This window comes from Cryptomeria japonica, chromosome 3 (genome assembly GCF_030272615.1).
Source record: "Cryptomeria japonica chromosome 3, Sugi_1.0, whole genome shotgun sequence".
NCBI lineage: Eukaryota > Viridiplantae > Streptophyta > Pinopsida > Cupressales > Cupressaceae > Cryptomeria > Cryptomeria japonica.
The window spans coordinates 462,249,792-462,277,552 of NC_081407.1; the positions used below are offsets into that span (position 1 = coordinate 462,249,792).

Consider the following 27,761-nt stretch of genomic DNA (forward strand, 5'->3'; position numbering starts at 1 on the left):
TGCTAGTGCCTAACTTATGGGATAATATATTGGATATGCTTGCAGCTTGGAGTCACTTTGATGACTGTTATTGTAATGTCCCCTTCTCAGTGATGTGCATTCAGTGGTCCATTGGCCTATTCCGGAAACCTATAGGCTATTTGGAAAGGAGAATTAAGGTTTCCAACTTTTGTGGAGTTCTACACGAGCTTTTTAGGGTTTGTCAGAACTTACTATTTTTAGTAAGTTAGGGTTTGGTTGTTTGGTTGACGCAGTTCTGCTGAGCTTTCCAAGCTCTTTCTTTGGGTGCGAAGATTATGTTTTTCGGAGCAGTATTTCTTGACTTACTATTTTTAGTAAGTGGCTGTGTTGAGCATTTCTTTTTTTAGCAGTCTCGGATAGGGTCTCGACTCAACACAGTTCAATGGTCTTCATCGCACAGCTTCATCCTTGATTTTGGTATTAACCAGTATTGGAGTTATAAGTTATTTAATTAAATATTAATTCCTTATCCTAAGGTTTGATATTTAATTATTTTTATTACTGATTAATTGTGTTATGGGGCAACTTAGGAAAAATATCTATCTACCAGCAATATTGTTATTTTCCTAAGTCAGTGGCATTAAAAAAGGTGGCGTTGAGAAAGATGAAATATTTCATGTTTATATTATTTTATTTCGCAAAGTTGTCACCTAGGAAAAAGCTCGAACTTTGCCTAGGGAATTTGGGAAAATTAATGCCATGTCTAAGGGAGGCTATGACATGAAATGAAATTGAATTTCAATGGTTTTGGGCGCCATTTGCATTTGAATTTCAGAGGGAAAAATCTATAAATGCAGGTGCTTGGCCTCTCATTTGGTATCAAATGAAATTGCATCATTATGCTGCCGAATTGGCAATTGAAAAATCTGAGCTTCGAAGTGTGGCTTCCTAGCTGGGTCTCAATTTCATACTTGCAAGATAGTACCTAGTTGTGTCCATCTATTCCCAGTGTTGTTGCTGAGTGAGTTGCAGATTGTGGTGTGTTCTATTTGGGATTGGAGTGTTTTTTGGTTACTGGTCGCGGGACTACTGAAAGTGTATTTTTCTCACACCTCTTGACCAGGCGATTCCATCATTCTGGGTATTGGCTCATCCTTCCTACCACTGGCGATGCATATTGTAAGTTTTTAGCATCTTATTTTGAGTGTGGATTTTTATATTGCAAATCGAACTTCCCAGGTGAGGCGATGGGTTTTGTGAATGCATTGGGAAGCATGCAAAATAAATATGGGTGTTTCGATGGCTTTCCTTGGGTTTGTTTTCATTGTAGCGGGTATAGCAATTGTTTAGAACAGATTTTGGGTGAATTGGGTGAGTAATGAGAGAGCTATGAGCTTTTTAGTGAATCCATACGCTGCTGGTTTTGCAATTCCAGCCTGCAGATTTTGATGTTAGCAGAAATTTCATGTTCTTATTTGGATATTCAACATTACTCTCTCCTCACATTATCTTGATTATTGTAAGGTTAAGTAGTAGTACTACTAACCAATTCTGGTTTGTAACTCTCACCCTGCTGAAAAGTGGAAGAGGCTGGCTTGCCGCCTATTTTCAAGTAAATTGTAAATTCAGTCCTCCCACTGCATAAGTGGTCGAGTGATGTCTAAGTGTAATGGTCCTCCCGCTGCATAAGCGATTGAGTTGAGATTGTTTTGTAATTTCAGTCCTCCCGTTGAAATATCGTGGTTGAGTGATTTGTGCCTTTGTATGTTTCTCTTGGCTGGTTTACCGCCAAGTTTCTTGCATTCCCGCTGGATAAGCGGAAGGGGTTGGCTTGCCGCCCAAGTATTGTATTGTTTCCAATTATTTGAAGCTAACGATCCCCTCAACACAGTATGATCTCACCTTCCCACATTGGGCACTTGGTGATTAGAAAGTGGAAGGGTTGCGTTTTCCAGCAAGTTTTCAGTTTATGCTTTCTAACCTTAACGGGTTATCTGTTTGTGGATGATTATTATTGGCCTTAAAAGCAAAAAAATAACTGGGATATTATAGTTATTTCTCGTAAGGGGAGACATCTGGACATGCATCAGCTGCTGGAAACGTGTTAAGCACTGAATGTAGGCTAGAAAGGTTAGAAAGGTAGATTTTGAGCATAACGCCTCTGCCTGTTCATGCACAGTTTGCTATAGCAGTAGTAGAGACAAGTTTTTCTATCCTCTAAGTAAACTTGCAAACAATCTTAGACTGTGAAATACAGTTCGGAATGGATTCTTGAAGTTTTTGGTGCTGGAAGAAGCTTGGAAAGTTCCATCGCTGCCTCTGGAAGGGGGTATTTCATGATCATGATTCATGAGTCACTTGGCTTGCTGCTGATTGACTGTTACCAGTCTGAGCATTTTTACAGGTCTGCAACCTTTCAATAACATTGTTCATTTGAGGTATTTTGCGTTATTTGATTGCTTGTTCATTGTTAAATCAATCTTTTGGGTGTTTCCAAGTTTGAGCTATGATATTATTACAAAATTACAAATTCGTTGTAAACTAAAGATATTGAAAATGAATGACAAAAAACTCTGGTCAATCTTCAAACAGCAATAAACTTAATTTGTGTTATCAAGATTATTCTCTGTTTTAGCAAGATCTTTAAAAAAAATATATAGGGGTTATACACTACACAAAGGGCTGCCATAATACTATCCTTAAAATGTGCTTTTCCAAGATGCCTATGAGTGGGATGCTAATTTGTTACCATTAGTGATACTTGAGCTGAGGATCACAATTGTAGTTGAATGATTAGGTGAACCAAATGTAGTATCCAGCTAGATGGCACCCTGTGAAACCACATTAGGACTTTGGATGATACAGTGATTTTGTTTGATTCTCAATTTTGGTTTAGACATTTAAAGATTTGAATTGAACCAGATTGCATAAACTGGGTTAAACTATTAAGACCCTGGGAATAATGTTATGATATATTAAATTTTGGGCATTCCAATAGAGTGATGGGCAAGACCCTAATCACTAAAGCATGTATTACAGATTCAAAATCTTAGCCTGCCATTTTGATATTACCTAGCTCTATAAAATGCTGTGTTTAAATTATATGCCAATGTAAATTCCAGATTTTAAACATGATATTTTATGAAACAAGGTGTCATGATCCATTTTGGTTTTTGTTTCAAATTACAAGGGCAAAGATAATGCCAAACAAAGTTGAAGGGGCTTGTTGATGCAGGAGCATCCTTGGGGTTGAACAATCTTGCATTACCCAGAAATATTTCTTGTGCACACTTGTGCGTTATGAACTTATGATGGTTTGTGTCAATGAGTGTTTATTATGGCATTTTTATTGTGAGTAGAACTACACAACTCATACCCTTTTCTGCAAATTGTTCTTTGCGAAACCCAATTGGACTGAGTTGTTCTACACACCTTGAACGAGCTTTGGTGAGTGCTATTCACCCTACACAGCCCACACGCTACTAAAACATGCTCATGTGCGAGCTCTGCAATCTTCAACATTCTGCACAAGTTGGTGAATGGTTTCTAATAGTTGCACAAGTCTCCATCCAAACCTTTGCCAATCAAGCTAGCCTTTTGTAATGTCCCCATTTTTGGGTTCTCTTGCGTTGCACTTGGCACTGACCTTCTCAGTGTGTGCCAGTGTTGCCAGTGGAGTTATTTTATGTTTCTAATGAGCCCAAGTGGTCTAGAGGACTCATGCCACTTTCCAAGGTGATTTTTGGCTTCTGGTGTGTTCTCCAAGAATCTTGGAGAGAGCATCTATTTATAGTAAGTCATCCAATCAGCTTCATTTTTCATTATTCATCATCGGGATCACTCAATGCAGTCAGATTTCAATTCCAATGCTTTTCAGCGATTTCTGCAAAATGGGTGCATTAATAACTTATTTTAATTATTATACTAAGGATGCTTAAATTATATTAAAATATTTTAAATGCATCTTAGTGTTATAGCTCATAAAACCGAGGTGAATTTTGAATCATGGATGCTTAAAACAGGGACCTTGCGCATTGAATTATCATTACTTAAATTAAAAGGTCTTTTTAAAAGCTAAAATGGACCTTAAATTTAAAAGTGAGTTTTTAAATTGGTGGAATAAGTACTTGAATTTGTACCACGTATAAGTACTTGAATTTGTGCAATGGCCTAGCAATGGTGCACCCTAGGTATGGGTGTATGAGGATAAGATTTTGCTAAGTCAAGTGATACCCCCTTGTAGCATGATTTGTGCACACCAACGCTTCAAACCCACTCACAACTTTATTTTGTGCATACATGAAGTTGAAATGCACTCGTGAAGGAGGATGTATTTTTGTGCACTCACACATCTCAAGTCCGCCAAGGGCTGTTTGTGCAAGTGAACGCTTCATTTGCGCCCAAGGGAAGAAAATCGGATTAAAATTTGACTACATAATGATTTAAACCCCCTTGACCATCTACAAATCTATGCAAAGCTTCACCTAAATCCAGCCCAAGGCTTAAGTTGTGCAAAGACATCGTCCAAATGCACTCTCCTCTTTGTAGTGCAAAGTCTCCAAGTGAAGTCGAGATGAAATTGTGTGTTGGAACCCCTTGAATGAGTTCAAGCTCATTGTGCAAGCCCACTCATCAAGTGCACCCCCCTTCTCTCATGTATTGGCTTGTTCTCTTCACTTTCTCAAGGCCGCTCAGGATGGTATCTTTGTGCAAGCACACATACCAAACCCACTCTAGCTTCATTCAATGCAAATGACTCCTCTAAACTGCTCTGACTTGTGCAATGATACCCCTGAATTTCACTCCACTCATTAGTGCAAACACTTGCTTGAAACCTGTTGTGCAAGGCCAAGGTTCATATACACCAAGTGGAATAAGTGATTGAAGACCTAAAGTGAAAAAAGGAGGAAGTGAAAGCATTAGAAAATCATGTCAGAAGGTCAAGAGTGGAAATCAGAGCTTAAAGGGACCTAGGGACATGAGAAATCAGACAGCAAGTAATCAAATCAGACATAGGGTTCGCTAGGCAATGCAAAATTAGGATTTTAAGGTGAGAGTTGTGTGGATAAGGCATTAATGGATATCATACTTATACTTTTCAAGAGGGGGAAGAAAGTTACAAGCAAGCTACAGCTGATTGAAGGTACAGAGCTAATCAAATAGCCGACTCCATGTTTTTGTGCACATATGCATCCCACATACGCTCCACACAAAGTTGTGCATCCAAGCACCTAAAGTGCGCTCAGCCAATGTTGTGCACTTGACCTATCAAAACCCGCTCAAATGAAAGAGGCTTAAGTCAGCAAAAAGAGGGCAAATTCAGAAGATCAATAAATAATGTTAAGCCAGCCGACTTAGTGTTGAGGATGTAGCATCAAAGGGGTAAGGATGCCTCTAAAATGAAGATTAATTTCCTTTCAAACATCAAATCAAATCAGTTCAAATGCGAAGTGAGGGAAGGTAGACTTAGGCCAAATAAGATTTGGGTCATTGGATGGATTGAATCCTAGCCATTGATTCAAAATGTAAAAACTATGAAAGGGCAATGCCTCTCTCACTGTAAAGGGTTAAAGTTAGAAGGTTAGACAGTCAAAAAGTTAGCAAGTTAGAAGTAGCAATAGTTAGAAGTAGAAGTTAGAAGTAGCAATAGTTAGAAGTTAGAAGTAGAAGTAGCAATTGTTGGACAGAAATTGTTGTAGTAGTAGTTAGAACAAATGAATAAAGCATTGAATCATGGTGTTTTGCAATTTTCCCTAGCCTGTTTGCATGGTTTATTTTCATCAAGTTAGTTAAAGTTCGGTGATCATAATGGTGAAGTGTGAGGGTATTTCATTTGAATTTAGGTTCATACCATTGGAGGCTTGCCAACCATAGGTCTCTGAGCATGGTTAGTCTGAGCCTATTTTTGCTCTTAGTTCAACTGTGAATGTTTGTTTTTGGATTGCACTAGAATTGGGTATCCAAATGGATGTTAATGGTTTGAAAATCTTTTACTTCCCCTTCAAGCTTGCACTATTCCTGTGGAGTTCTGAGTTTATCTTTGGTTGAGCAGGAACTAGTTTTATTTGAAATTTGTCTATCTACAACATCAACCATTTGATATCATCAACCTTAGGATTTCTAAACCCTGTCCCTTTGTTCTTTATTTCAATGAGTTCAAGAAGTAAAGCATCACCAAGTGCAGACCAGCTTTTTGGATGCATAAGTCCCCTCATGATTACCAACAAATCACATCGTGACTGAGTTATTCTAGGCACAGTCATGACCTGACATTAGCAACCTTGAGGATATCCCATTTTGTGTAATGTCCCGAGTCCGTACAGAGGCTATCCGTCATACGGTGCAGTGAACCCGTACGGTGGCTAAGCCGTATGGTGACTGGGGTCACTCGAAGGCTTGGTGTCGTACGGTGATTAGTCACCCGTACGGTGGCTGGGAAGGTCATACTGTGGATGTTGTCCGGTCGTACGTGGTGTACGGTAGTGGCCGTACGGTGGGTGAATACCCACCGGTAAATGTTGTTTGGCCGTAAGGGGTGTACGGTAGGTTTGTACAGTGGATGAATACCTGCCAAGGTCCGCCCTCAAAGCCCTCTGGATACTTCGTCAATTCGATGTTGCATAGAGGCGTGGAATGAATTATTGTTATGCCAGACACAAGAGACTCAGATGAAGATTCGAACATACAAAGAGAAATTATATTGATAAGATTCGCACAACAGATTACACACTCCAAATAGAAGCAAAATAGGGTGAGGGATGAATCCCACCGAAACAACGAATACCAAGTAGGGAGGCTCTTTCACCTCTGAAATGGTGGACAACAAAACTCCAACTGGAATTCGCACAAACAAGAAAAGATACCAGATTCGCCTCCCAATGACAATGACTAACTCGGCCATATATATGGGCTCCAGGAAGTTTCCCGAAGGGTCACAAACGGGCCGACATAACTTAACTAATAAAATAGAAAGGGGCCCGAAAGATTTTATTATTAAATTTAGGGCCATACAATAATTAATATTTTTTAATTATATCGGGGACATTAGATTTTGGTAGACATAAGGTATACAAGATTTCCTTATACAAGAGAGATTAGGATGTACTCAATGCATTATATTCTGTGTTGACGGAAGTGCCAAAATTCCCCATCAACGGCATTGGCGCTAGAAGGATGGCGCGCTGTGAATGTGCAACAAGATGAGTGTAGAATGCCCTTTCAAGTGTTATATCTAAGATATGTTAGATCTCTTTTATATTTTAAAATCCAAAAAAATCTAAATAACCAAAAAAAGTAGAAAAGATGAATATACAAAAAAAAAATCTTTTGAGTCAAAATGTGGGAGTAGCCACTTCATAGAAATAGTCCTTAGGCTGACATTTCCCAACTTCAAGGGAGATTAAGTGCTTAGTTGTCCCCCAAATGTTTGTCTAAACTTGCATCTACAGGGCATTGCAAAATCCACAACACAGCTGGACATGATGAGCTGAACTATTTGACATTTCTGTCAAGGGTGGAGCTAGCACTAAAAGGAAAGATCTTTTTCTGGGATATTCCCAGGCCGGAAGAGTTCATGGAACCTGACAGTTGCATTACTCCATCATGCAATGATGAGTTTATGTGGTTTAAGGGATTGATTGAGAACCAGTTTGGTCTCAATGAGGAGATATGTTTGGAAAGTGTTTTGTCACCTTGGTTGTTTAGGATTTATAACGCTCCTCATTCCAAATTCACTTATTCACTATTTCTGGAGAATGTTAACCAAGTTAGGTACCAGTTTAGACTACCAGAGTCACCAAATTAGTGCATCACAAATAAAGTGTAGAGCGTGTACCTTGCTGCTAATGAGTACAAGAGAATGCAAGACCACTACAACACCACAATATCTGAGGATGAAAGAAATGAATTGCAAGAAGCCAGCCTAGATGAATCCAACAACTAGAGTATGGTAGTGGATGGCCTTGCATACCTTGTACCTAAGGAGGAAAACAATGAAGAGAGTGATCAAGTGAGCAATAAAGAGGAGCAAGAGAATGGAGAACGGCCCAAGGGATCTCTACCAGTGGAGGTTGCATTCCAGAAACAAGTTGGGAAAGTTTTTGAAGATCAAGCTATCTGAGAGGCCTTAATGTTTGAAGATATGCATACAGAAATGCACAAGGTTGAATGATTTATGCAACATGAAGACACACAATAAACGAAGCACCCCATCTTCCTGAAGTCAAGTTCAGGTTTGATTTTCAGCCTGTATAGCTCGTTGCTGAATATGCTGTTGATTTGCACACGCCAAACGCAAGCAAGATGTTGCACCACCAGTTGCGACCTCTTGAAGCTGCTAAATATCTCCCACCACATAACACATTGTTGGATCATACAACGCACTAGGTTGTCTATTTCCCTACTATTGTTAATTTTGAGTATGATCAATTTGATTTCAAATGTTTAGAAAAAACAACCTGCATATGGATCAACCATGCACCTAATGAGTTGCCCCAATTGCTAATATTGCTTGATATCCCAATTGAGCATGAGAGTGACCCACTGAAAAAATTTCCTTCGGAATACAAAGACAAATCTGCCAAACTTAGGGCTATGCCCTTTGCCCTATTACTGCTGCATATCCTGAGAAGTCATCCAGGGTCAGGGGTTCGCATGAATAATCCACATTTTGTACAATCAATCTCTCCTTGTATATAGTTTAGTTTTCTTTTCTGTTTTAGAATAGTTTGTTTTTTTGTTTTTTGCTTAGATTTCTTGCTTTCCGCTTTAGAGTAGTTTTCTTTTTGCTTTAGGGTAGGTTTGCTTTCAAAGGGACCATCTCTTTGTCATTTTGCAGGGGTATGTATGTTTTGTCCAGCTTTGGTGTATTAAGTTACGATATATTTTAGTTTGTTTTCTTCGATGCCCACTCTGGTTGAGAACTTAGTTGATGGTTACCCATATAGTCAACTCATTTGGTTTAAAGCTTATTCATTTTGAAAATTTAGTTACTTGTGTCTTGTCACCAACATTGCGATCATTGCACATCTTATGCTTAATAATTGCTTAAGTCTATCATTTCATCAAAGGGAAGTCATTGCAAGTGAAAAACTTAAAGCTCTACTTCAGTGACCATTGTAATGCTCAAACCCATGTAAGCTTCATTACTTACCAACAAAAATATGTGAAAAATGAAAAAAAAAAATCAAAAGAAAGAAATTGAAAAGCAAAGAAATATAAATCCTTTGGCTTTGGGAGTGCAGACATCTCTATCGATACTCAAAAAGAAGATTCACCAAAAACAGAGCAATCTCCATGAGCTTACAGGTGATAACCTCGTCAGGGCTATGGACGCTCACTAGCAACGAGGCAATATCCAACTTGTTTTTGGAGTTAGATTCGCTCTACATAGCTTGCCATGACTAAACAATGCTGTCCTAACCTTCTTCAAGCTGAAATGAACTTCACTGCACACACTTGGTTTCCAAGGTCGATGCTTTGATTCAGTTTGTAACCTCATTTTTACCTTGAATCTATCTTTTTGCAATTGGTCTGGTCTATGGGGTATTAACTGGAGATTCTGAGTTCAATCCAAATGGTTATCCTTGACATGTTCAGAAACATTTCCCAGCGGAGTCGCCATTTCTCGTGTTGTACACAATATCCCCATCTCTAATAGGGACCACTCCCCTTTTCTTTTATGCCTTGCTAGCATTTTTGTCCTTCTGGATGAGGGAGAGAATTGAGAAATGCACAAGTGCATTTGGAATCCAAGCCCATAGGCCAAAATTTGCATTGCATCCTAGAGACAAGGAAAGTTGGTGTATAGAATTAAGGTGAGGTTTGAGCATATGAAAAACTAAGTAAATGAGGTAGGAAAGACTTAAATCCTAAGGTCTTTCCAAGTGTCTAGTTTCACACCTCCAAAATTTGGTATTCTCTATCAAGATTGGAATGGGCCTTCAATCCAAAGGCAACCCTGTACTAGGATTCCTCCAAGCTTGACATTGGGAAGGACTCTAAGAGGCCATAGGAATGCTGCTATGCCTAAGTCCCAAAGGGAAAACTCAGTAATACAACTTCAAAATCAGACGTAGGCCTTATTCTAAAAGGCATTGCTACCACCGAACTTCTCCCCTAAAACTTAGATTCATCCTAAAGTTTGGTCATATCACTGCAAATCAGATTAAGCTTTAATCCTAGAAAGGTTCCCTGTGATGAGGTTTTCACCGAAATTCTAACCCTCAGCCTAAAGTTTGGTGTTTGCAAGGCAAATAGGATTAAGGTATTCCTGAAATTCTTCCCTGTGCCGAGGTTCATTCCCGAGTTTGCTTCTCAAGTCAGATTTTGTAGTCACAAAGTGGTTGGATTTAGGGCATCAAAGACTTTTCATGGAAAACAAAAATTGCATTCCAAAAATCAGTATTGTTGAAGCAAAAAATCAGGAAGATGTCTTATTCCCAAGATCCTTCCAAATGCCTAAGAAGGGTCCAAAGTTCTATCTTTCCCATAAAAAATAGGAATATGCATCAAATTTTGGAATAGGCCTATTCCAAAGGGTGTTCCAAATGCGGAACTTCAGGCCAAACTTATGGCCCTGCCAAACAAGTTCGGCATTTTCATGCTAAATCAGAATAAGCCTTGTTCCTTTTAGGCTTCCAAACACCGAAGTTTTTACCGAAATTCTGACTAGCACCTTCGAACTTCAGTGTTTGCATTAAAAAAGGGAATAGCACTTATCCTTTTGGCCTTCCAAAGGCAGAAGTTTACACCAAAGTTCCATCCTTCACTCCAAAATTTGGCATTTCACTACAAATCAGATTAGCCGTTAATCCTAAAGGGCTTCCACAAGCTTTCCAAATTTGGTGTTTAGGCATAAAATTAGACTAGGGCTTACTTTTGCAAGCCATAATAGGACCAAGCTTTGCTAATACAATTCAAGAACGGGCTTGAAAAGTTAAATTGAGTCGCAAGGCTCCCAAGTTCAGCATTTTCATTGAAATCAGGTCAGCCCTTTGTTCCCAAAATGCTTCCAAACCCCGAAGTTCAGACCGAACTTTGAACAAATGCTCCAAATTTGGTATAGGTGTGTAGAATCTAATTTGATCTTATTCTTGAAGGACTTTACTGTGCCAAGTTAGATCCTTGGCCCTCCCTAGATCACTTTCCCAAGGCCAAAGGACTCTCCTTGACGGGATTGCAAGGAGCATACAAATGTTGCATTACAAAGAGGTTAATCAATTTGAGTTCCTTAGAGGAATGAGTGAAAGAGTGAGTGATAACGAGCATTGTAAGGGGCAAATCTTCAATGAACGTGATAATAGTGAATAAATGACTAAACGAAATGATGATTGATCCTTGACTTATGTGTCCATGCAAGATGAAAAGCTCAATAGAGGCCATGTGGGAGATGCTTAGGACAAAGGGAGGCTCTACAAGCATCACAATCCATAGCACCAACAGAGGAAGGGATCATACAGAGGAACCAAGGGTCCATGCAACTTAGATGGCATTTCCTAAGTTTGCCAAGAGGATTCCCATGATAAAAGAGGAAGGATTCCATGTCAACGGCCTAAGGATGTCAAAGAATAGAGCCAAAGACAAAGTAAGAGGGGCTGGATGAGCAAAGACCACTACCACCACCAGCAAGGCAACAAGATGAAAGCCAAGGTATAAGATTGAAGGAAGGATCACGAAGCAGTGTGCTGCAGGGCCAGTGGGCGCTATGTCCAGAATTCTGGAAAACAGTGACAGAGGCAGACATAGAATGCTACGTGAGCATACAGAAACAAAGAATGAACAGCTAGAGATGACCAAAATTTGAATTTTTTGTAATAACAATTATTCTATTGCAAAATGACTACTTTTAGCCCTATTTAATGCAATTCAAGAGGGGGCCAAAAGTTAGTTATTTCCCTAGCTACCAAATTTACCTTTGTGTGTCTTGAGCCCCGTGCCCCTTTGTCTTTTAGTGGGATTTAATTGAAAACAGTGAAAAGTAGCTGGAAAGGTGGTTGGAAGTTGTTGAGGCCATTAACTAAAAGCAGTCATACTTTCTACAAGGCAGATACGGGGCATTAGATGGATTGAATCTCGGCCATTGATTCAAAATGTAAAAACTATAAAAGGTCAGTGCCTCTCTCATTGTAAAGAGTTAGAGTTAGAAGGGTTAGACTGTTAGAAAGTTAGCAAGTTAGAAGTAGCAGTAGTTAGAAGTAGAAGTAGCATAGAGTAGGAATTGTTGGACAAACATTGTTGTAATAGCAATTAGAACAAATGAACAAAGCATTGAAGCATGGTGTTTTGCAATTTGCCCTAACATGTTTGCATGATTTCTTTTCATCAAGTTAGTTAAAGTTCAATGATCTTAAGGGTGAAGTGTGAGGGTATTTGATTTGATTTCAGGTTCATACCATTGAAGAGTTGTTGACTGTAGGTCTTTGTGCATGGTTAGTCTGAGCCTATTGTTTCTCTTATTCAACTGTGAATGTTTGTTTTCCGATTGCATCAGAATTGGGTGTCCAAATGAATGTTCATGATCTGAAAATCTTTTACTTCCCCTTGGAGCTTGAACTATTCCTGTGGAGTTGTGACTTTATCTCTAGCTGAATAGGTACTAGTTTTATTGGAAATCAGTCCATCTGCAGCATCAACCATTTGATATCATCGTCCCTATAATTTCTAAACCTTGTCCCTTTGTTCTTTATTTCAACCAGTTTGAGAAGTAAAAAATCACCATATTGGCATACCAGATGCAGGCCAGCTTGTCAGAAGCATAAGTCCCCTCGTGATTACCAACAAATCACATCGTCACTGAGTTATCCTAGCCACAATCATGACCTGACGTTAGGAACCTTGAAGTTATCATGTTTGGGTAGTCAAAAGGCATACAGGATTTCCTTATACAAGAGAGAGTAGGATGCAGTCAGTGCATTTTATTCTGTGTTGGCAGAAGTACCACATTTCCCCATCAAGAGGTACTTTTTCTAAAAGCTCCTAGCACCTAGGTGATACTTCTTGGAGAGTAATTTGGAATCAAATACTTCTGTTGATTTAATTTTTAAAGAAGTCAGCTTTATCACCAGCCACTCAAAAAGTTAAGGAAGTGAGAGTCAAAGAATAGTTCGAACTGGGCATATTTGGTCAGCAAAGGTTCTGGGCATTATTCCTTTATGCTAGTAGCACCTGGGCATTTCTTCTAAGAGTTTTTTAGAGTCTTATTTTGCTGACAATGATTTTAGAACAAGGTCAGCCTGATTTTTAGCAGCTGCACAGTGTTATTTTGTTGAAATCGCACTTTCCTGAGGACTGAAATTCTGCTCACGTCGGAATATATTGGTGATACAATAAATCAGGTTCTGGTGTCATCACTTTGAGCTGTGTCTAAGCACTCAGATTTACCAACATGGGACAGCAGATGTATGGGGATTCTTCTGATCAGAATGTGGTCTATTTTCTGAATTGAATACTGATGTTAGTAGCAGATTGTTCACACTCAGTGCAGGGTCTATTCACCTTAAGTTACGGGGAAAAGAGTTTTGAGTGCAATCTGATCCGTTGAAGTGCTGGGAAGATTTTTTGAAGATTCATCTTATTAACCATTGCTATTGGAGGGGATTTCTAAGCTCGATAGGAAGTTCATCTAACTACTTAGAATCTGATCACAAGAGGATTTATTTCAGATCTGTAAACAGAGATGCTGTACATTGGTTTCAACTTTTAGTTTGCTATTTAAGTGGGAAGATGTTTGCTGATTCTAAGTAGGGTTGACTGTATGTTCTGAGCAGTTCTCAAGACTGATTTATTGTGAAGATTGGCATCATCTCATTGACTGTCAAAGACTCTTTCATCTGATTATTTTGGAATTGTTTCTGTGGGCGTTTATGCATGATAAACCATTGTAATCAAACCTGCAAGTTCTCTTGGAGGCTCTAAATAAGGTATTTCTAATTTGGAATTTTGGTTGAATGTTAAGTTCATTATTCGCAACTTTGAAAGATCCCCCATCCAAATTTCACCCAATCTGATCCAAATTAGGAGGTTTTGTGCCATGTTTATTTGCTGATAAGACTTTGCCCAGCATATGTTTGGATGGGGTTTGACTGGTTTTTGTTTTTTGTTTTGATGTTTAAGCAAGATTCTTGAATATTACGTAAAAGAGACGGCTGATTTAACATAACAAAATGCATAACACAGAAGAAAGATAATCAAAAGCTTTCATTTTTGCTTAAAAGAACAATGAACATACCATTAACATGTGCTCATATGTCTGATGTAAAATTCCAGCCAATTAAATTATAGAAATCAGCTCCAAATAATGGTAAAACCCTAAATATACTCTAGGGTTTGAAAACCTTCATCCCAAAATGTAGCGGCTGGCTAAAATAGAGCTGGAAATAGATAGTAATGACCTCTAGAAGGTCTTCCCTATAGCCAATTGTAGAAAATCTGCCCTCAAACTAATAGATCTTCTCATAAGTCCTCAAAGAAGGCTGCCATATGCACACTGAAGTTGTATTTTGATGGAAACTGATACCCAAAGAGATGGGTTTTCGTCCAAATCCCCCAAATCTTCCAGAAGTTGGCGTTCCTGGAAGACCTAAGCTGCTGAAACCCTCATGCAAGCTGCTGATCTGAAAATGGAGAGGTAAGAATGAATCCAAATGATAGGCAAAAAGTCTTTTTATCTATTTTGGGGTTACTATTTGGCCTTAAAATCATAAAATATCCTTGAGGGTCTAATTTCTCATTGTGAACTTGGCCCCCCTTTAAAGACAACTTAAGTTACTAGGATGGGGGGCATTTTTCACTATTCCTCTTATGTTTCTCTATTACTATTCACTTTTTACTATTCTCTTAAGGCCAACTTTAATATTTCAATTTTAATCATGGATTCAACCCCAAAACTCCAATCATAAAGCTCCCTGCTGAGCTCCACAACCCCCGGTTGGGTCTCCTCCACTCCACTAGCCTACGGAAACCCGATGATAAGCCAATCCATGTTCAACTGCCTATCACCTAGGAAGGGGACATTACAATCCTCCCTTCCCGAGATTGCTTGCCCTCAAGCAAACACCAAGCAACCCCGCTACTCCACTCTGATATAAACACCATACACCACAATCTAAGAAGCAACAACGTGGAATCCATGCAAACAACCAATCAATACCTGGATCCCATATAAAAATGTAGAACCTATTGTAAGAGATGAAGAAGAAGTTTGTCAACCAATCACCCTGAAGTAACCATCCATGCATGTAGAACATCAAGACAATGTGAGGATGAACTCTCATATGCCAAATAACCAACACAAATGGCCGCCAACCCTCACTATCATTACTCTGGTCAGCAACATAGATGATATGAAGCATGCCATCAAACCAATGGCAATCAAAGAATATCCAAAACAAATACCCCTCAACATTCCCAGACTGAATTGCTGATGTAGACAATGCAAAATCAGGAAATGCTATATGATTCCAACTAGGACAGCCACTAGTCAATAAAAAATCAAGTCATATGAAGTCACCAATCAACAAGGATATCGCTGCCATATCAAAAAAAAATGAGACAACCCCATAAAGAAAATATGTGTGCCATCAATGCTCATTAAAGACAACTCTTAAGTGGCTGGCCCACTAAGAGAGTCATCAATCAAACCACTGTCACCATCATGAGAACGATCAAATACCTCAACTGGAAATTCTGAATTAAGCAACTCATGTCTCACATCATCAAATGAATGGTGAACATCATGAACAGGTTGAAGATCGATCTTGGCTTGTTGAGAGAATAACTTGGCTTGCCTTGGCCTTTCTAACCAATCATCATTCATCATTTGGGACTGAGTTATATCAGCTGCTCCAAAATGTCTAAACCCAGTCCTAAAATGAGATATACCACGTGACTTATCGTGACCAAAGCATGCTTCATGTGTACCCACCATAATATAATTATCATGACTCATTTCCCAATGACTAGAAGCACCAATGCCATGAAAAGGGGAGGATGAATCACTGCTGTTATAAGTCAGAGAATGTGGACTGAATTGTTCCCTTGTATTCATACCTTTGGAGTCATCAAGTATATTGGCTACATCAAGGGCTGGTTTTAAAGATGTACCCACTAAAGTTACCAAATGATGATGCAATTCCTTTGCTACCAATGAATTTTCTGAATGTATACCTTTATTAAGTCCCATTGCCAAGCATGAAGTATCATCACATGAAGATATTATATCGCCACTAGCACCATGTACCAAGGTTGCCATGTCATGAGTATAAGGAGATATGTTGCTGCTGTCATAAAGGGAATAATCTGATTTATCCCCATACCTCCAATTGGTATTATCATCATAAAGGTATGCTTGCATACACTTGGCTGCCACAATTTTTGAGTTATCATTAATGGTAGCCTTCAACACAATTTGTTTATCTCCATGGGTAAACTCAAGCTCCATGTTGTCTTCTTCCCTAACCAAATATGCCTTCCAAGTGTGATCAAGGAATGATGTTGTTATGAAACAAAGGCACAATGCCCAACATTGCATGCAATGGGGTTCTTTAATTCTTATCACATGCTCTTGCATAACAAGATGAATGAAACCATGTAAAAATGGGAGATGGTTAATCATCAACATGAGACCCACCTTTATTTTCTACCTTCCAAGTTTGCCTTCATAGATGCTTTCATAGCCTGCTGTCCAAAGGTGTGTGACATACTGAAAACTCCCCTCATGAGCTGTCAAATTTATCACCTCAAGGCTGCTGTTATAAATTAGACCAGCAACTAAAGTGAAGTCAATGATGTTTGTATACCCATGCATAAGAAAGAAACCCATCTCATAAAGATTACCCATCAAGTAATCATGTTCCCACACTCCAATGCATACCAAAAGCTGATGTAGATCTAAACAATTCTGAAAATATATTGAACAGCCATGTAGGACAACCACTTGTCACTAAGTAACCCATGTCATTTGGCTCTAATGCCAACCAAAAAGCAGCTGTACAATCATAAGAATTAGGTGCCAGCATTAAATTTGCAATGTAGATGTCTTCCTTAGCACCCCAAAGTAATTCATGAGTGGCTAATCCACTAAGAGTGACACCCATAAAATCACTATGCTCATTCATAATGTTGTCACATCAACTATAAACTCAGAATTAGAGAAGAATTGCTTCTCACTATGTATGGAATGGTGTATGTCACGAAATTCTTTGGACTGATTTATTACTGTTGTTCTAAAGTAAACAAATTCAGTCCTCTCGGAAGAAACATCATCAAAATAACCATGCTTAGCCAATGCATCATGTATGCCAACATTTGAAAACTCAATTTCACTAATTACTCCATGAATAGGAGCTGCAAATTCATGTAAAGGAAAGAGTATAACGCTGCTGTCCTCAATCAGAGATTTAGGACTGATTGTATCCTTTCTTTCATTACCTTGGGAAACTTCAATGCATGAGCACACTTGCATAGTCTTGGCAGCCCAATCTTGTAGCATATCAAGTCTTGAAACTATGGCATCCTTAAACAGTTAAACTTAATCAAAGTGTCAACATCATAAAGGTGAGGCATCAACTTACAAATTGATTTATGTTCTTCTCTAACTGCTGTTATAAAATCAGGTGGTTGGCAAATAGAAGTTCCCCCTAATACCTCATGCTCATTTATTCTCTCATGAATGTCTACCATGCTACATTTCTTGTCACCGCCATCTAGCTTGGATTCCTGCTCATGTGATGTCAAAAGATTGCTGTCCCATCTTCTAATCCATACCATCACCTCCATGACTGATGTTTTCCATTACTAGCAAATTCCAAGGTGTAGTATGCACAATAAACCAAACATTATCAAAATGCAAGATCTTCTTAGTAAGCAACCTCTTAGTCTCTTTGTTCAACTTTTTAAAAGAAAATGCTCCATATGATCTTAACAATTGTCCTTCCATTGAAGATGATGCATGACTAACCGAAATGAAATCAAATATGTTCCATTCCACCCAAAAGGATATATCACTTGTGGATGGTCCATCAAGTGTGTAACCATTATCATCATTGTTTTGAGCCTTCAAAGGGCTCTCAAAAGGAGGGCAGTCATAAACCCCAAGATGCAAACAAGACCAAACTAAATGTCCTAAACCATTCCTCCTTACTTCTTCGCACAACTCACCATGCTCTTCTTTTGAACTTGCCTCAAGAAGTTCTTCCCTTGTATGCTCATAATCTACCAATTCTTCCCTTGGAAGAAATAAGGACCTAATGTATGACTCTATTTGTCTTCTTGCATCATCAAGCTGATTGCATCTTTTCTTGACCTCTTGTAGGTGTTGTCTTGCTTTGGCAGCAAGCATCTTTGCCTTCTTAGCTCTTTGTAACCATTCATCACACATTCTTTGTGTCTTCTTTACATCTTCCAAAGTATGGTGAACAAAATCAGGCCCTTTGTGGTTTGAATCCACAATATATATTTCATGTGTAACATTCTCAACTTGAGTACCATCATAGGATGACTCAACAACATCATTACCTTCATGTGAAATGGATGCTACCTCATGATTAGAACTGCTGTTGCAAAAATCAGAATAGGTGTCAAACCTTGGAATCATGCTTTCAACACCTCTAATGGGTTGATCCAAGATTGTAATTTCTTCCACTTTGTGATCAACATGATGACCCAATGGTGTGCTATGTGTCTGCATTTGATCCAAAGTTATTTCTTCTTTGGGACTCCCACATGATGACTGAATTTTACATTCCTTGTGATCACTTGTAGGCTGCAAACTACAAACAAGTGATTCTTCTTCGTTTCCTTGTTTGTGCACGTTAAACTCTTCACTTTTTCTAATGGCTTCTTTACTATCTTTTGATATTCTTTTCTTCCTTTGCTACTGACATGGACTTGAAAACATCAAGCCATCTTCATTCTAATCCGGTAAACCCAAGAATTGTGTGAAAGAAAGGAGGTCACGTATCTTCTTAGGAAGGCAGCAATACTTATGGTAGCTGCTCATAATTGAATCATTTGTTGCCATGGCATGAGGTCTCTTAATTGTCCTTATAGATGGAGATGAACCATTATTGTGCCTAATTTTCCTTGAAAGGGAAACTTCGATATGCTGCAATTTATGAATAATCTTGTGTTGTTTTTGTTCAAATCCTTTCCATGCTTGTTTATTGCTAAACAACCTCGCCATGATGACCTATCTCACTGTCCCGACTCCCAACTGTCCACTGCAATAGACACATCTTGATTTAACCCAACAGGCTGGCAGAATCCTCCAAGCTCTGATACCACTGAAAGATCCCCAATCCAAACTTCACCCAATATAATCCAAATTAGGAGGTTTTGTGCAATGTCTATTTGCTGATAAGACTTTGGCCAGTGTATGTTTGGATGGAGTTTGACTGGTTTTTGTTTTGTGTTTTGAAGTTTAAGCAAGATTATTGAATATTACGTAAAAGAGATGGCTAATTTAACATAACAAAATGCATAACACAAAAGGAAGATAATCAAGAGCTTTCAATTTTTCTTAAAAGAACAATGAACATACCATTAACATGTGCTCATAGGTCTGATGTAAAATTCCAGCCAATTAAATTATAGAAATCAGCTCCAAATAATGGTAAAACTCTAAATATACTCTAGGATTTGAAAACCTTCATCCCAAAATGTGGCGGCTGACTAAAATAGAGCTGGAAATAGATAGTAATGACCTCTAGAAGGTCTGCCCTGTAACCAATTGTAGAAAATCTGCCCACAAACTAACAGATCTGCTCATAAGTCCTCAAAGAAGGCTCCCATATGCACACTAAAGCTGTATTCTGATGGAAACTGATACCCGAAGAGATGGGTTTTCGTCCAAATCCCCAAAATCTTCCAGAAGTTGGCATTCCTGGAAACCCTAAGCTGTTGAAACCCTCATGCAAGCTACTGATCTGAAAATGGAGAGGTAAGAATGAATCCAAATGATAGGCAAAATGTCTTTTTATCTATTTTGGGGTTACTATTTGGTCTTAAAATCATAAAATATCCTTGAGGGTCTAATTTTTCATTGTGAACTTGGCCCTCTTTTAAAAACAACTTAAGTTACTAGGATGGGGGGCACTTTTCACTATTCCTCTTACGTTTCTCTGTTACTATTCATTTTTTACTATTCCCTTAAGGCCAACTTTAATATTTCAATTTTAATCATGGATTCAACCCCAGAACTCCAATCTAATAGGATCGTAAAGCTCCCTGTTGAGCTCCACAACCCCTGGTTGGGTCTCCTCTCCACTCCACTGGCCTACAGAAACCCGATGATAGGCCAATCTTGTTCAACTGCCTATCACCTAGGAAGGGGGCATTACAAACTTCAAGTTTGATATTGTTTTTTTTCGGGCCTTAAACTTGTCTATGGCATCTTGAATGATTATGTTAAGCTCCATTCAAAACATCTGCAAAACAAAACCTATTCCATTTGGCCAAACATTTATTATCAACAAGAAAAGCTGCAAAAAAACAATTAGGGGTTGAACATTAAATTTGGTTCCAAAAAAGATTAAACAAGAAGTGACATTGGCTTAGAAAACAGAATTCTTATGCTTGCGCATGGGATTATTTGAGTAAATCAAAGCAATTGACATTGGTCACCTTGTCCTTTATTGTGGCGAATGATTTTATGAAACTTAAGTTGGTCTTTGCTTGCGTGGAGATTGTCTTGGTCAGAGCTAGATTGAAAGATTTACAGGAGGTCAAGTTATTGAAGATTTTGGCTGTTTGTGAGCTCTCCTCACTCTCACGTGGCATTGACGAACATATCCATTCACATTGATATCAATTCCATATGAATGGTGTGAACACCCATTTTATCTAATGCTGGACATATTATTCCTTCTGCCACTAAAGCTTTGTTTATCTATCTTCTGGATCAATATGGTTGTAACTGAGGTGTGAAAGGGAAGGGTGACATGATACATCTGCCGGTTGCATAACTTTTGGATAGAGGTTTATTTGGTGTTGGACACATATATAGAATTCTTGGCTGGACATGAAGGCTGGAGAAATTATAAAATGAATATTGTGTATAAATTTCTGCAAGAGTTGAACCATTGAAACGTTCTTAAGAGATGGATTCATTATATCACTGGTCTGGTAATAACTTTATCTTGGCATGGAGCTGAAAGGAGACTAAGTATAAAGATAAAGGTGCAGGGGATAGTTATATCCATAGCTGACATTCCAGTTTGGATTGGCATTTGATTTTTCTGTCCAGTTAATAATTATGGGTGAAAATAGCTTTATGGACAACCCCTACTTCTGCTGAGTAAGCATTCCAAGAGAGTGTGGCTAAACAAAAATGACATATATATATATTATACCTTTTATCTAATATACATTATTAATTAATTTATTTGTTTTAAAATAATTAAATGATATGTTTAAAAATACTTACATTCTTAAAATATTCAAATGTTTCTCTTCTCTTCCTATATCTTTTAAAAGAATACAATAAAAAGAAAATCGAACCCACAGCAAATGCAAAAATCTGAAAAACCTTACCTCTTGGATCTCTGCATTTTAAACGAGCTATGTTGCAGTGTCGGATGCAAGATACCAGCTTCGAAGGCCCTTCTATAGTCGCATTTTTTGTTTGTGTGCCATGTTTATGCGTTTCAGTCTTTTTTTCCCTAGCATTTTAACCTTTTTGTTGTTGGAGACATCAAATATCTAGCGGGAGACGCAAGTCTTCCTGCACCCTACAAAACGCCCCATCTCAGGAAATGTATCAGGTATGGGAGATGCGTCCCAGTCCTAGGGGTCCGAAGATGCATCCCCCGGTAATGCTAGTACCGGTCTAGAAGGTTAAGTAGGCAACCTTTCATCAAAACATAAAATATTTCCATTTCTTCAGTGTTAAATATTTCTCCCTCTACATATCCCATTGCTTCAGCAATATATATCATTTGAGAGTCATTCAAGTATCATCTATAGAGGGGTACACGTAGTTTTGTCATACAACCATGCATTGAAGTGTAGTTGAGATTGAACACATTTTTAGGGATACAAATGTAACTTGTCTCATGCATGGACAGAAAACCCTACAAATACTTGCCAAGTTGTCAAGTACTCACAGATTTTTCAGTTGGGTGAGTACTGTCATATTTAACTTGCGAGTCTCTCCAAACAATTTGTTGAGGAAAAACCATCGGATTTAAGATGAAAACTTGACAATTTTCGTGCGGTTCCAAGGTAAAAAATCACGATGCAGGATTGAAACATGCCAACGTGGGTTAAATCATGCTGAGGCAAGTTAAAATGCGACTTAAAATGCATATTTCACGAGGATTTTTTCTATAAAAGTTTAAAACCCTGTATTCACCCCTCCAATAAACCTTGGTTTTTGTCTCACCTTTGCCGAGTTTTTAATGAGTTTTTGCTGAGTTGAAAATTTTGGGCTTGCCAAGTACTCTCCAAGTCCAAGTCTACGAACTATGGTCTCATGTATGGTCTGTTTTCAGCTTAATAAGAGGTCTTGCAAGCAGCTAGACATCATTGACTTAATGACAAATCTTGGGGTCTATCATACATTGGATGTAGCTACTGGTTGGTTTAGTCTTTTTACATTATTTCTCTTTAATCTTCCTATTACGAATACCTCTTGGAGGAACACCCTCCTAGGTTTAGTTAGGCCCAAAGTGAATGAGAAATTGCACACTCTTGAGCAGTGGCCTCCAATTGTCCATATTTTTTTGACGAGTCTCTACCATTTCCTCTTAAATACAATGTTCCTAGCATTGAGGATTGATCTACACACGAGGGATATAGACCAATAGTTTTGAGAGCTAACAGAGTCTAGTTGGACTGTGTTTCTCATTGGGTTGGGTTGCTATGATTGTTGGTTTCCACAAGTTTGTTTGGCCCATGTCTACATCTTTTTCTTTTGCGAAATAATGTGTTTGGTTCCTAGGGATACCAACACGTGTGTTTGTGCTCCCAAGCATATATAAAATTCTCAAAACATGAATTAGGTGCAATTTGATCTTCCATTTTTTTATTATGTATTAGGTTACATGCACACAATGTCCATACCAAAAAAATATCTCAGAGAAATGTCACCTTTATGGGTAGAATGATGTGACTCTTTGCAGTTCACAAAACAATCCAAATAAACGACAACCAAGCAGATTCCTTCCAGGGGTTAATGTTGTGATTATATGGAAAATTGTGTTGTCAAGTTTAGCCAAGAAAGCCAGTCCATTGTTTGTGTTGAGCACATCTTAAGTATTGATAGCTAATCTCCATAAGAAAACAGTAACAAGACCCTAGATAAAAGCAATATAAACATCTACATGGTGACCAATAAAGGATACTGTTATTCTACTCATGTATTGACATTATTTGTATTCTTACAACACGTATCAAGCTTCTCTTCAAAGCAATGTGGAAAAAAAATTGCACAGAAATATCAGAAGGGATCAATTTGCCCCAGGAAATACTAATAAAATATGTTTCTAAATGCATCAAGTAAATTTGTTTACTTGATAAAGAACATCTGAAATCTAGAAAATACAATTTTTAAAAATACCTTTCCATGGCATTGTGGACAAGATGGGCTAGAACGATGTATTCCACACTCTGAACAAAGCATGTATCCTCTACCCCTACAACTTGGGCATGGCAACTCTTTCACATATTGACCATTAGGACCAATCCATGACCTTGGTTCAGGCCTACTGAATGTGATATTCCTATTAAGGAAAAGAACCATGTGAAATTCAGGTCATCTTTATTTTTTATCCAAAATAGAACTTTATTTCAAGATCCTGAACAATGGCAAATGCCTTCTCAATATTAAAGCTGCTATGTAACCAGTCCTTTTAATATTTTATTGCCTTGAAATCACAACATAAAAAGGAATTTCAAGGAAAATAAGCATATGAATTCAGGTCATCTTTATTTTTTATCGAAAATGGAACTTTATTCCAAGTTCCTGAACAATGACAGATGCATTTTCAACAATAAAGCTGCTATATAAACAGTAGTTTTAATATTTTATTGCCTTGAAATCACAACATAAAAAAGAATTTCAAGGAAATGAAGCATAAGAAATTCAGGTCATCTTTATTTCTTATCCAAAAGAGAACTTTATTCCAATTTCCTGAATAATAGCAAATGCCTTCTCAACATTAAAGCTGCTATATAAACAGTCTTTTTAATAGTTTATTGCCTTGAAATCACAACATAAAAGGGATTTTCGATTTCATTTCTTTTTCAACAGGTTAACCTACAAGCTCCATTAGATGTCAGAATGTGCAGATGCAATCATTTGAAAACGCATCAACATGCAACAACAGAAATATTAACTGTCAAAGAATTTTCTATATTTATAAAGTAAAATAAGGCATCACATATACAATCATCACAAAAGAAAAGATTGCATGAGGATAATAACCTTATCAGGTCCACACAAAGATAACTAGTTAACTAATGTAATTGGAAATGATCAAAGGATTGAACACTCTCTTCCGTAAATTTAACACTAGGCCCCATTATAGATAGGTACATCCCCAATCAAGACTCATCAACTTTTCAAATTTTGAATTTTTAAATATTTAATTTTTATATTTTATAGTGTTTTCTTTTGTATTTTTTTAAATATTTGCTTTTATGGGATTTATCCAGTGAATTCTGATGATTCTTTAGTACTCTTCAGTTTATGGAGATTTCCAGACTAATTCCTCTTCATCCAAAGAAGTGATTCATGGTAGTAAACTCCTTTGTAATGGTATATATGGTAATAAATTTATAAGTATGATGGTATTCACTGATCACCTGATCTCCCATAAGAGAATAAAACAAAGGTAAAGATAATTTGATGGAATTTTATCTAGCAACCTCTATAATAGTAAATGCACTTGAAGATCATGTGTAAAATTTCTTTTACAAGATGCAATTGGATGACCCTGTGTACAAATGCCACAACTACCACGGATGCTATGTGGATGCACCTACTCATTTTTCTTGATATAGTATGGCAATTCTATATCTACAATAATCTTTCCTTGAATGTGCATGCCTCTCACCTTACATCAAATTTTCACATGCATTCCTCTAGGTTCAACAATAGGGTGCAGTCAAAGAGTTGTTAATTGTCTTGATCCTTAAATGGATCAGAAAATGTGTTTGGTTCACTATGGATCCATGATGAACATGATCACTAAAGGAATTTCAAGCATCTATATGAAACCACTTGTTATAACAAGCGGAAGCCGGAAACTACACAATCACCAGTTTCGAAAAGAAGCAGTTTCACAACATTTGGTCTACACAAAGCATCTGTTCCATCCCATATCTGGAAATGGTTTGTGTAATTTTGGATTCTTAACTTTTTGACTTCCTAGCACCCTTTCACCTTCTGTCTGTACTTCTAAGGAGCATAAAAAGACATTGTTATTGCAAATTAGCATGTAAAGGATAAAGAGAATAGAGTGGCAGCCTCTAAGTGATTTGTAGTTACAATTTTTAGCCTTATAGCAAGCAATTGGGAGCTGGTGATTGAACTTAGGGGTAGAGCATTGTTTGTTCTTGCTTGTTGTATGCCCAAAAGGCCTAGCATTGTAATTAGATTAGAGACAGATGATGAGAAGGTCATTGCATCCAACTCTTGCTGGAATTTTCTCCAACATTAATCCTTGTGTCTTCTGCTCTTGTGTTGTTGGTTCTTATTCCTTCTTGTTCAATTACATATTTAAATATTCCAGTACTTCTGTTCCTCTTAAATGTTCCAGTACTTCAATTCATCTTATTAAATATGTAATTTGTAAACTATAGCATGGAATATCCATCTTAGTTTATAGATCAAATCTACTTTAAAACCTCAACAGCTTCCATCACACTGCCACAGCTTGAAATTCCTGAAAACTAGTGAGTAATCTCTACAAATGCCTCTTTTGGAGTAGACCTAAGTTGATGCCACATTAGTTGGGTAAAAGTTCTTAAATATTGCTCAATGTTATATTTGCATATTGATGTTCAGGTGAATACTTTATCTCTAATAGTCAGATCTATATTAGGAATTCCCATTTATGTAGTGCATTCAGAATATTCATGCACAGACTAGTAGTCTTTAACAGTGGATTTCTCTTGCTTGCTATTAAAACTCTAGACCGCCAATTGTTAATTAACACAATAGCCAACAACCAAAACCTTCAGTTATTACATCACTACCTAATGCTGACAAAAATTAACATAACATTGGCTTAAAAAAACAAATGCATCTATTTGTTTTCATAATGTACATTGTCCCCCTTTTTAGACAAGTTGAAGCCACTTTCAACAATAAAAACAACAAAAATTACTTATGAAAAAGCAAGAGGAGAGGAAGAAGAGGATGCCCCTGAAGTTACGAAACTCCACTGGGTAGTGATCTTAAAGAGGTTGTCAGGTCTGCCATCAGTTTTTCTAGTTCTATGTGAAAGGCATAAACCTTGAATGTGCTTTTATAAAGGTTCTTTTATGCCACAAGTTCTCGTTCATGTGAACATTCCCTCCATTCCGCACCTGAACTTTGTTCTTCACTTGTGCAGCCACTTGCTTGGCTATCACTAATTTTACTTTCAACTCAGCAGCCTACTTTGTTTGTGCCTATGTGAACTGAATATGTTGACCGAGTTGTTCCTGAAAACAAGCATGTTGATCTTATAGCTCACTCCTCAATGCTGCAATATCTTTGATTTCATTGTCCTCCAAACATGCGATGCTGCTGACAGTGGAGCAACAATTACTAGTAGCAAAAGGTATGCTCAAAGTTGCATAGCGTGCAATACTTTTTGCACATATGTAATGGTCTAGGCAACAAGAGGGGGACAGCTGTTACCTGTTCATCTCAAGGGTGTCATGATCTAGCTAGCCTCAGTTGACATAGTTCTGAGTAAATTCCAAGTGGCACCCTTCTTACATGAAGTTCTATAGTTGTGATGGCCATCCATAATCATATTGATCTAATAAGGACCACTTGCAACATCTAAATGTCCCCTTTACATCCAAATACACTAAAGTGCATGAGAAATGGATCCCATGACATGCGGAAATTGAATCAAGGCCTCATATGGATTAGTTTGGATCACAAGAAACAAGGAAATTATGGCCTTTATAGGAGCCTTTGAATGTGTGACTTCACTCTTAAGACCCACTTTCATATCAACCTCCTCTAAAGTCACATGATCCTCAAGTGCTAACTTTGCTACTAATATTAGAGATTGTTGAGGCTGGTTTAGGTTAATAGGAATCTCAAGATTTAAATTAAATGATTCACCAGCTGCTTCAACTTATCCTCTATTTGCTTCTGATCATCTACCCCTGGCAATGAAGTCTCCAAGATAGACTCAAAAAAAGTCTAAGTATCTGCCACCCCAACTATGTGACCATCTACATCTTCATCATATTCTTCAGCCTCAATGTCGAAACTCTTCTCCCTCATCCTCTTTTCAGGTGGCTAGTTTCACAACCGTTCCTTGTTTTAGCCTTTGTAGGGTTTTCCTTAGTATCTTACAACTAAAAACCAAGATGTTTCCATCTAAATATTGATAGCCAACTCCAATCATATGCATAACCTAGAATGAATTCTCCCTCTTCAGTTGATTGTGAGTGCATTATCCAGAAAGAGTCGTATGCAATGTTAAGTAATATAAAATCCTTTAAATGACAAGGCAAGAAATTTGTGAATCCTAGCTGACAAAACTAGCCTCAATCAACATATCACCCATTCTCAATTGAAGCATTTATGTAGTAATCCACACAACAAAATTTGATGCACAAATGGCAGCCACTAA

General features: G+C 37.8%; 1 protein-coding gene across 1 annotated transcript in view; it reads right to left on the reverse strand.

Annotated features, from left to right (window-relative positions):
• The window catches only part of LOC131855810 (uncharacterized), a 117,943-nt gene that overhangs the window by 13,144 nt on the left and 77,038 nt on the right, over positions 1 to 27,761 (reverse strand). The window contains exon 3 of the mRNA XM_059217525.1: positions 23,516 to 23,678. Coding sequence (XP_059073508.1) covers positions 23,516 to 23,678 — 163 coding nt within the window. The remainder of the gene's footprint in view (positions 1 to 23,515; positions 23,679 to 27,761) is intronic.